This window comes from Cajanus cajan, chromosome 3 (genome assembly GCF_000230855.2).
Source record: "Cajanus cajan strain Asha chromosome 3, NIPB_CcT2T_4, whole genome shotgun sequence".
NCBI lineage: Eukaryota > Viridiplantae > Streptophyta > Magnoliopsida > Fabales > Fabaceae > Cajanus > Cajanus cajan.
In genome coordinates this window covers 63,584,243-63,595,353 of record NC_138519.1, presented here as the reverse complement: position 1 = coordinate 63,595,353, position 11,111 = coordinate 63,584,243, and the positions used below count along the sequence as shown (strand labels likewise).

At 32.1% G+C, this 11,111-nt stretch overlaps 2 protein-coding genes across 4 annotated transcripts; one reads left to right on the top strand and one right to left on the bottom strand.

The window, feature by feature from the left end:
- Positions 1 to 482: 482 nt before the first annotated feature.
- LOC109804088 (UDP-glucose 6-dehydrogenase 1) lies at positions 483 to 3,093 on the top strand. 2 transcript variants are annotated; one of them, XM_020365861.3, is made up of 2 exons: positions 483 to 702; positions 1,349 to 3,093. In XM_020365861.3, the coding sequence occupies exon 2, from the start codon at positions 1,369 to 1,371 to the stop codon at positions 2,812 to 2,814; it is 1,446 nt and encodes a 481-aa protein (XP_020221450.1). In that variant the 5' UTR covers positions 483 to 702; positions 1,349 to 1,368; the 3' UTR covers positions 2,815 to 3,093. The 2 variants fall into 2 exon arrangements, with proteins under 2 accessions (XP_020221450.1, XP_082927182.1); XM_083071056.1 differs by lacking the exon at positions 483 to 702 and adding an exon at positions 716 to 770.
- Positions 3,094 to 6,591: 3,498 nt separating this feature from the next.
- LOC109798561 (LEAF RUST 10 DISEASE-RESISTANCE LOCUS RECEPTOR-LIKE PROTEIN KINASE-like 1.5) lies at positions 6,592 to 10,853 on the bottom strand. 2 transcript variants are annotated; one of them, XM_020358912.3, is made up of 5 exons: positions 10,570 to 10,851; positions 10,197 to 10,475; positions 8,359 to 9,177; positions 7,964 to 8,056; positions 6,592 to 7,866 (listed from the first exon to the last, which is right to left on the bottom strand). In XM_020358912.3, exons 2-5 carry the CDS (start codon positions 10,375 to 10,377, stop codon positions 7,058 to 7,060), a joined length of 1,902 nt encoding a protein of 633 aa, XP_020214501.2. In that variant the 5' UTR covers positions 10,378 to 10,475; positions 10,570 to 10,851; the 3' UTR covers positions 6,592 to 7,057. The 2 variants fall into 2 exon arrangements, with proteins under 2 accessions (XP_020214501.2, XP_020214640.2); XM_020359051.3 differs by lacking the exon at positions 7,964 to 8,056 and having other exon boundaries at positions 10,570 to 10,853.
- Between the last annotated feature and the right edge of the window lie 258 nt (positions 10,854 to 11,111).

Genomic DNA, 11,111 nt, shown 5'->3' with positions numbered 1-11,111 from the left:
ATATTCCTCCACATATATTTACAATTTTAAACGAAGATAGATTGAATAACATTCGTACACTCTTTCCGTACATATATACCAAATAAATCCATAAACTAATCTATATCTTATATAATTAACAATTAAATAAATGGCACGTGATAGGAGTAGTGTTAATGACCAGATTCAATTCATACTAATTACAAAGTTGAATCAAAAAACTAAAAGCTAAAAACAATGAAAGACGGAACAAAACGAATTGTTTGATTGAATTAGATTAATTTTACGAGTAATTTAGAAAATCAATACAATGTAGTAGTTTAACTTAAATGGACATATACATGTATCATGTTATTTTAAAATTAGCATTACATTCATATTTGTATGAGTAAAAAACTTCACTGATTAAATAATTAAATTAAAAAACAATAATGCCAAATCTTCCTCACATTGGATCCAATTTAACTACGAAACTACTTGGTGTAAGATGTAGGAAAAGAAAAAATTCAAGATGTGGTGGAAGAATGGTAGTATAGTAGTCTAATGCTTTTATTCACGGAAACATTGGCGAGTTACGTGTTAACTATAGATCATAAATAGACCCGATCCACATGCTGCTTCATGATCCATTCTTCCTTCTTTGTTCCCCACAAACACAAACAACAAGTTCTATTCTTCCTCGTCATAGCCACAATCTTCCTTTTCATCTATTAGACAATTAAGGTAATTAATTTAATTCATCGATCTCTTTGTGTGTTGCCTTCTAGCCATTGGTTTGGTTTATCATTTGGGTAGGAACCTTATGTCTGTGACAGATCTGTAGGTTGTCTTGGTCTGAATTGTCTTAGATTTGTTATTTTATTGTATGATAGATTCAGATTCTTCAACTTGTCTCGTGTCATGTGTCTGCATGTTTGTAGAAGATATAAAACACAAGATGGCCCAACAAAGCAATTGAACACTTTATTATTATTTTGGTGACTGTTACTAGCAATGGAATAATTCAAGTTCCTTTAATTACTACACTTGTATTCAATTCTTTTATGACTGAATGTCCTCTGGATCAGTAACTTTCTCGTTTATATTTGCTCCAACTGAAAATTATAGATCTCTTAATATCTCTCATTGTACCCATGTCCAATAAATAATTTATAATTATCAGAATGAATCTCTTCTGCATCGCTATTGACATTGTCACGTAATTATTCAACATTGGTCCTGTTCTGTGAACCGGTAATAAACATTCAAAGTAATTATGCTTTAACCAAGCCTTTTAGCTCAATGATTGTAGATCATGTTTATAGACAAAAAGAAAAATGTAATTATACTGATGATGTGTTAGTTGATTTTGATGTTGATCTTCCTATAGGGTGCTGAGAGAGAAGAAAGATGGTGAAGATTTGTTGCATTGGAGCTGGGTATGTTGGTGGACCCACAATGGCTGTGATTGCAGTGAAGTGTCCTAAAGATGTGGTAACCGTGGTGGACATATCAACGCAGCGAATCAACGGGTGGAACAGCGACCACCTTCCGATCTACGAGCCAGGCCTTGACGATGTGGTGAAGCAGTGCAGAGGGAAGAACCTTTTCTTCAGCACCGAAGTGGAGAAGCATGTTGCAGAGGCTGACATAGTGTTTGTCTCAGTGAACACCCCAACAAAAACTCACGGTCTTGGAGCAGGCAAAGCAGCGGATTTGACATACTGGGAGAGTGCCGCAAGGATGATTGCTGATGTCTCAAAATCAGACAAAATCGTGGTTGAAAAATCCACTGTCCCAGTGAAGACAGCAGAGGCAATAGAGAGAATCCTGACCCACAACAACAAGGGCATAAACTTCACCATTCTCTCAAACCCTGAGTTCCTTGCTGAGGGCACAGCAATTCAAGATTTGTTCCATCCAGATAGGGTCCTAATTGGAGGGAGAGAAACCCCAGAAGGGCAAAAAGCCATACAAACTCTCAAACAAGTGTATGCAAATTGGGTTCCTGTGGAGAAAATCCTTTGCACAAATTTATGGTCTGCTGAGCTCTCAAAGCTTGCAGCCAATGCCTTTCTGGCACAGAGAATCTCCTCAGTGAATGCCATGTCAGCACTTTGTGAGGCCACTGGTGCTGATGTGACACAGGTGTCACATGCAACTGGGACAGACTCAAGGATTGGTCCAAAGTTCTTGAATGCCAGTGTTGGCTTTGGAGGCTCATGCTTCCAAAAGGATATACTCAACTTGGTGTATATTTGTGAGTGCAATGCCCTTCCTGAGGTGGCAAACTACTGGAAGCAAGTTATCAAAGTGAATGACTACCAGAAGACAAGGTTTGTGAACCGTGTGGTGTCATCAATGTTCAACACAATCTCATCAAAGAAGATTGCTGTGCTTGGTTTTGCCTTCAAGAAGGACACTGGTGACACTAGGGAGACACCAGCTATTGATGTGTGCAAGGGGCTGTTGGGGGACAAGGCCAAGTTGTGCATATATGATCCTCAGGTTACTGAGGATCAAATAACAAAGGATCTTTCAATGAGGAAGTTTGATAAGGACCACCCTGCTCATCTTCAACCACCAAGCCCCTCTTCCATAAAGCAAGTGTCTGTGGTTTGGGATGCTTATGAGGCTGTGAAGGATGCACATGGTGTGTGCATTCTCACTGAGTGGGATGAGTTCAGGAAGCTTGATTACAAAAAAGTTTATGACAGCATGCAGAAGCCAGCTTTTATATTTGATGGCAGGAACATTGTGGATGTTAACAAGGTCAGGGAAATTGGGTTTATTGTTTATTCTATTGGCAAGCCACTAGATCCTTGGCTCAAGGACATGCCTGCAGTGGTGGCTTAAAGGGAAAAGCACTTTCTGGAGACAATGACACACTATTATTGCATTCTCTTGATCTTTTCTGTTTGTACTGGTTTTATTTTACAAGATTTTGTGGCACTGTGGTGACCATTCTTGTCTTTTTTAGCTAGCTGAGAATCCTAATTTCTTGACCTTCTTTTATGTAATAAACTAGCATGGGACCCTGGCTATTTATTGTTCCAAAAAACTAAATTATCACATAAGTTAAATAATTTTCTAATTATTCAAGGTATAATACATATTGGTTATTGAAATATTTAATTCGTTCACATCTAATCTTATTATAAGTTTGTTAAGAAAGCTAATGGATGAGTGTAGGATCAATTCTTGTCTTCCTTGAATTAAACATCCCTGTCTTTTTGAACCTAAGAATGATAGAATTAAGATCAAAATAGTTATTGAATTTTTGGATAAAAAATATATTCATTTATCAAAGTTAGATTAAAATAGAATTTTGGTTTCATATTTTTATTTTAGATTTCAGTTTGGTCTAAATTTAAAATGTTTCACTTTGGTCCTTAAAATATTTTTCCAAGTAAAATTACTCATATTCCATTAACTTTTTGCGTTAACAATGTTAATTTTTTATCGATGTATCATCCTTACAACTTGTCATGTATCACTAAATCAACCAAAATAGTGAGGTGAATTGATGAAACGGCCAACTTGATCTAATAGAAATATTTAAGGGACTAATGTAAAACCTTTAAAATTTAAGACACAAAATTGAAACTTAAAATAAAAATAAGGGATTTGACCTAAAGATTATATTAAGTATAAAAGTTATTTTTTAATTAATATTTTTATATGATATAATTTAGAGATATTAGAAAATCTTGAAAATAAGTAACATTATATTTAATTATAAAATTTTATTCAAATTATATGTAGAAAACATATATTTTTAAAATTTATTTAATTATAAAAATTATTTGTAAATTTATGTTTGTCAAAAATTTAAATTACAAATTAAAATATTTTGTAAATCATACATTTTTCTTTTTTCAGAAATTTTGTAAATCGTACATAAAAACACGTATTTGTCAAAATTTAGAGACTAATAAAACTCAAATAGCTTTTTATTAAAATATTCAATAGAAATTTTAATTTCATCATCATTCTTACATGAGATGAAAAAAAAGGAAAAAATAAGACAAACTAAACTCTTAAAACAACAACTCCTAAAGCATCTCTTAAAAGAATACTCTAAATTACCTCTGGGGTGTTTTCGAAGACTCGCGAATAATCTATCAATATATAATTATAATAATAATTCTTTAAATATTATAATTCTTATTCATGTGAAAATATTGGATATTCTAATAACTTGCCTGTTATATTAAATTTAATTTTAAAAATATACTTAATTTATTCGTTATAACATAAGATAATTTTTTTTTATTATAAAATAATATACAAAATCTGAAAAATAAAAAGATGTTAAATCATTTAATTAAATTATTTTACCGTTTTCGGTATAATTTTAAAATAATAAAAAGTAAACATTTTTTAGTATGGTCATGAAGTTGTACTACATGAGTTGAAAAAATATTAAGGGATTTGTAATAAAATAAAACTTAATAATGATGCACAATTAAAAAACAAACATTTTTAATCCATTCCGTGTTTGGATTTTTATATAATCATTTAGAAGTTATTTGAAATTGAAGTATAAAGATAAACTATGCACGAAATTTTTTAATTTAAATATATTTAAAGTATAATTTAAATATTATTTTGAGTGTATTATTAAATTAATTTAAACGTGTATTGGTATCAAATTTGTAGTGAATATATTAATTATAAATATTAATTTAGACCATTAAGTAACTAATATTTAAGATCTGGGCAAAAATTTCTAGTTGATCCGAAACTGACTAGACTGATGATTAGATTGGATGAAGCGAATTGATTCTCAAGTATTTTGAAATTTTTCGGATGCAACTTTCAGGTTCAAATGGATTTGAACGGTAGAATTAGGTGTTGAAATTTTCTCATTCGATAAACCCAAATCCGATCATTCACTACAAGAAAAATCAGCATTATCTACGGAAAAAATCCGTAGATAATGATGAAAATCCATAGATAACTGATAATTATCTACGGATTATCTACGGAAAAAAATCCGTAGATAATAAGGTCGTAGATAACATTATCTACGGAAATTTTTCCGTAGATAACGTTATCTACAGATTTTATCTACGGATACAGAATTTATCTACGGATGCGTTTATCTACGGAATATATCTACGGATGCAGTTATCTACGGAAATTTCCATCTTCTATTACTTCTTCTTCTTCTTCTTTCTTCTTTTTCTTTCTTCTTCTTCTTCTTCTTCTTTTTCTTTCTTTCTTTCTTCTTCTTCTTCTTCTTCTTCTTCTTCTTCTATTTCACTCCGTAAATATCATCTTCTCTTCAACCTTTCCCTGTCATGGCCACCGCTGTTGAGAAGCCCCCTGTTGCCTGCTCTGGTTGACGAGGGTCGTGATGTGGAGATCTGAAACTCAGTGATTTCCCCCAACGAAGCAGTGATGGAAACTAGCGAAGGGTGACGATGGAGGGCAGCACGAGACGTTAGAGGAAGCTTCTCAAACTGATGAACCCGTAACCCGTACGGATTGAACTCGCCAAAACCTGAGTTCTTCGTCGGTCGGAAATGGCCCTTGATTTTTCTTAATCGGTTTCGAATTATTTTAAGAATTTTGGTCCGAAATCGGTTGTGGTCGACCGATGCTCAAGCCTATTCAATCATGTTAAAAATATGACCACAATTTATAATTACTATTATCTGAACTTATATATATATAAACAATAAAATGTTTAAATATTTTGGGCTAAAATATAAACAAATTTTATTGAAATTAATTTTGTTTAATACTCTTAATTCATAAATATTTCTATTATAATAAATGTGAGTACTATATACCATAAGTATAATTAAAAATATTTTAAAAATATGAAATACTTTTATATAAAATTGTGTAAATTAAATATATTTAATAAATTTTATTAATCTGAAATTGTTTTTTTTCTTCTTACATATAGGTCTAGAGGAAGTAAAAAATAATTTGGAATTATAATAACAATTATTAATAATTAATTTATAATTAAGAGATATTGTTATAATTTAAGTTAGCAAATGAAAATACAACTAATTTATTTTTTTTCTTTTTATTTTGTATAATTCTTACTTCTGATATGTGCAATGTCTTGTCTGCTCTTTCAATTTAACTTTAATTTTGTCTTTTATTTTCATCTCTTCATTACTAAATACTTTACCTAACCTTTATATGAGAATATGAGAGATACTATGTAATTTGCAATTTTTAATGTGCAAACATACACAAAATTAAGAAATTGGGAGAGTTGACTTATGAATAAAAGATAATTTTTTCTTCTTTTTTTCACATTATATATACTTAATTTGTTTTCTTTCACATAATTTAGAATATACCAACATTTTGCAATACTAATTTTTGTCACATTAATCTTACACTGACATGTCAATTTTACTACAATTTTATTCTCTATTTACAACTCTTCCTATTAAATATTTTACCTAACCCATACACACACATACATATATATATATATATATATATATATATATATATATATATATATATATATATATATATATATATATATATATATAAATCCAAGAGAGGTTCTTAGTTTTCAGTGACAGGTCAATTTCACTGCAATTTTGACTTCTCTTTCCAATTTCTCACCATTAAATATTTTACCAAACCTATATCTACATAAGAATCCGAAAATGACTATGCAATTACAGTGTTCAATGTACAAATACACATAATTCAAGAAATTGAGAAAGTTACAATACGAATACTAGTCTTAGGTCTCTCCTTATTTCTTTTCTTTTAACTTCCATACAATTTCTCTTAGCTCCTTCCTTAGTTAATTTTAGCCTATCAGTCTATAATCCCAAATAATTTCTACCTAATATATACTTAAAACAAAAAACTAACTCAAGAGAAAAGGTTAAAAACAGTTGATAATATTTGATGTAGAAATTTATTAAGTACCATCCGGTCCTAGAAAAACTAATAATTTTTCCTTCAGGCTTCAATAAGATGTAGGACTATCCTGAAATTACTATAGTGCAGCTAAATACCATCTCTGTTCAGCAAAAATCCAATTACTAGACCACCAACCAAATGCATGGTGTGGCAGAATGGGGCACGTTGATATAAAAAATAAAGACTATGTTATCTGGTTGAATCCCCATGTTCCCTTCCTTATGCCCTCTAGGGTATCTAGCACCTGTTTCATGGATGGTCTGAATTCCTTTGGACACTGCACACACTGAAATGCTAACTCTGCCACAGCTGTTACCATTTCCATCGTGATTTTATCTGAAGCAAACCAAAAACTTGGATCCACTACCTCCTTTAATTCCTTGTTTAAGATTTTTCTCTTTGCAAAATGTGCAAGAGTAACATAATTTGTGCCTTCCATTGAACCTGGGGGGATGGATGATATGAGTTCAAACAAGACCACCCCAAATCCATACACATCACTTTTGTCACTGACCCTTCCAGATTCAAAGTAGTCAGGATCCATGTAAGCACGAGTTCCTACTGGATTAGTTGAAACATGAGTAACATGATCTGGAAGAGACCGTGAGAATCCAAAATCTGCAACTTTAACAGTAAAATCTTCATCCAACAGAATATTACTCCCTTTTACATCGCGGTGGATGAAACCTGAGTCATGGAGATATACCAATGCAGCTGCAGTTTCAATGGCAATATTTAACCTAGTATGCCATGGTAGTTTACCACTGGAAGATTCATGAAGATGTTTAGAAAGAGTGCCATTAGAGATATACTCGTACACTAGCATGTGTTTGTTGCTATGGCGAGAAGTGCGGCCATAAAGTGAAACCAGATTTTGATGGTGCAAGAGACCTAAGATCTCGGTTTCTTTCATGAATTGCTTAATGGTCTCTTCTCTCTTGTTCTCGTCATGGAAACATTTTATTGCAACCTCTCGCCCATCTTTAAGTTTTCCTAATACAATGGCATTCCATCAGAACAAATATAGATATATGTATATTTCTAACAAGGGAACATTAATTTAAAATTTGCGGACTAATTAGCCTCTCACCATAGTACACGCTGCTATACCCTCCCATTCCAAGGCAATTATCGAAACTGTTACTAGCTTCTTCAAGTTCAGCATACTGGAAGATTTTTAAAGCTGATATGCATAAATTATAATTTATAAGACATGAATAAAACCATGAGAAATACTAACAACATGCTTGATTAAATTTTATTGAAAAATCCAAAATTTAATGGATCTCACACCCTATTTAATGACTCTTTTGTGATTTTGTAATCTACATAAATTCTAATCAATAAAAGTGTGTTAAGAGGAGTGTGTAACAGACTGTGTTGTCAGCCCTCCTCTAAATCCTTTGATCCTCAATCTGTTTATAGAAAAAACAAGAAAACAAAACCACGAGACAGGAAAAGGGACATAAGATGGTTTTATTATACCTTTTGTTGAGTAAGAATTTGTTTGGTATCTCCCTGGCTTTATGCTATTGAGAATCTCTAGCACTTGTTCCATGTTTGGCCTTAATTCTTGTGGACATTTCATGCAGAGAAGTGCAAGCTCAGCTGTAGCAATCATCATCTGCTTGGTCTTAAGGTTTGAATGGAAGCCAAGTCTTGGATCAAACAACTCCACCAAAGCTTGATTTTCAATTTTTCTGCTTAAAATGTTAGCAAGATTACCCTCTTCATTCAGAACCAAGTATTTTGCCAGCACCGATGATAGCAGCTCACACAACACCACCCCAAAGCTATAAACATCATTTTTGACACTAAGCCGGCCATTTATCAACTCTGGGTCTACATACCCACATGTCCCAATCATATCACTTGTAACAGGGGTGGCATAGACAGGAACTCCATCTGGAAGTTTCCGTGATAAATGAAGGTTAGCAACTTTAGCACAAAAGTTCACATCTAGGAGAATATTGCTGGACTTCACATTGCGGTGGATGATGCCATAACAGTGAAGATAGTTCAATGCATTTGCAATATCTATAGCTATATCCAATCTGGTATGCCAAGGTAATGTGTTGTTTTCGGCCTTCTCACTTTGAAGATAAGCAGCAAGATTTCCATTAGATTGGTATTCGTGCACTAGCAGGGATTCCTTGTGATGAAAAGCACAGCCGTAAATTGACACAATGTTTTTGTGAGGCAAGTAATTTAGGATAACAGTTTCATTGATAAACTGTTGCAATATGTAGCGCTTGTCTTCCTTAAAGCACTGGACTGTAATCTCACGTCCATCCTCAAGTTTTCCTGAAACAAAGGTAAATAATCAGAAGGAAATATCCATGCAAAAGCACGAGGTAACACTGTAATAGATGTGAAGTTCTTTAAGTGTTTTTTATGCTAATCAAAATTATAGTTTTACACAAATTACGTAAACAAATAGTTAATTCCAGAAATTTAAAGAAAATAATAATTTGGATGAAATTAATATATGATAAAGGTAATTAGAGATTGATTCCCTGTCTTTTCCTATGTAACATTCTATAAATTTTTTATTTAAGTTGTAATTAAACAGTTAATTTAATAGTCTACACATGTATTTAAATCTTAATTTCTTAGGTGAAAAATTCTAGTTGTTTAAGAAAAATCTTATTTTTTTAGTAATTTTTATTAAACAATCATACATTAAGGTTAAGGGTTAAAGGTATATCTAAATTCAATTAACTAAATAATACTTTTATTGAATGAAAAATTTACATAATTCAACTAGGTAACAATAGAGAACTTAGTTGTTCAGACTAAGAATTACAATTTTAGATTGATCTTTGAGCCTTCCGTAATTCTTGAATTGATCTCAAAGAAACCTCTCTAATCTCTTCAAAAGTTGTACTAAAGAAATTGTATTACAATGTGAATTGATACAAAAGATTATAGAAGAAACTTTAATTTTATAATAATTTATAATGTGTTTTTCGGGTTGAGTTTAGTCTCTTCAAGGATTCATGTTACTCGCTCTAAGCAATCAAGTGAATCTGCCCAAGGGTGTTTTCTGTCTTTATTCGGTCAGTGCAAATTTATGAAAGTTATGAGCAAATTCTACTTGCTTTAAGTGCCCATGGTATGCATTCTGAACAAGCTGACTTAAACTTTCAATGTTGCTATCTGACTTGCTTATAACAAATTTATGATAGCTTTGATAGATATTTAATGCCAAATTTAAATCTCAATCTTTATTGTGTGCATATAAAACGGTTAAAGACATCTAACTTCTTATTTATTTTATTTATACTAATATTCATATAGAAGGCTACTGCATAATCTCTTACCGTAATATTCAGTGATAGACCCCTTCTTTCCAACACAATGTGATTGATCAAAATTATTTGTGAATTTCGCAAGTTTCTTGTAGGGGAAGATTCGCCACTTGAACAAACTGTGCTTTTTTGGAATTGAGTCAGAAGATGTGCTAGTGAAGCAGCACTCAAAGAGATCAAACCCCGATCTCATGAAGTAATTACTAAACGTTACAGGGTCGCTGAGTGTAAGTGAGGTAGGTCTCAGAATTGCAAATTTCTCTGCTTATTAAATTTTACAACGTCTAATTCCTGTTCAAAATAGATCAAATAATTAAATTTTAGGTGGAATAAGATGAAAAGTGTGTGGATCAACTAAAATTAAATATTTTGGAAGATGAATTACCCCTTTCAAAGAATCCTCTTCCTGCCACTGTCTGAGGTAGATCCAGTTGTAGTGACTCAAAGTTTCAACTTGGCTAATATTTTTGAACGTGTATAAGTGTAAACAACAGAAGTAGAAAGGAAGAACGAAGAAGCAACAGTGGAACAAGGTGAGAAAAAGGAAGCAGTAGAACACAGGAGGATTAATTTACCTCCAATCCATAGAAGACTTTGCTTCCAACAAGTTGGACCAGAGATATAATGTTAGACAACTAGCTAGACGCGTTTTAATTATTGCGTGTTTGTTTCCGCGTCCTGTGATAAATTTTCACGTTTAAATCTTATATTTATGCAGAAGTTTGTTTCTGTTTCATTTGAAAAATCACGTTACAAAATTTAATTCAAACACAGACCTTATTATGTATGTGTGGTTAATGTTCCTAAAGGTTTAATTACTCGCTTATTCTTCTATCTGTAGGTAACTTATTATGTGTATGTGATTAATGGTCGTAAAGGTTTAAGTACTCACAGTATTTTATGATTGTATTCATAAGAATTCTTAAT

Coding starts and splice junctions, on each gene's coding strand:
- LOC109804088 (XM_020365861.3), top strand. CDS start 1,369: ATGGTGAAGATTTGTTGCATTGGAGCTGGGTATGTTGGTGGACCCACA.
- LOC109798561 (XM_020358912.3), bottom strand. CDS start 10,377: ATGAGATCGGGGTTTGATCTCTTTGAGTGCTGCTTCACTAGCACATCT. Junction 9,178..10,196: donor GTCTATCACTGAATATTACG/GTAAGAGATTAT, acceptor CCTTTGTTTCAG/GAAAACTTGAGGATGGACGT. Junction 7,867..7,963: donor GTATAGCAGCGTGTACTATG/GTGAGAGGCTAA, acceptor CCATTGTATTAG/GAAAACTTAAAGATGGGCGA.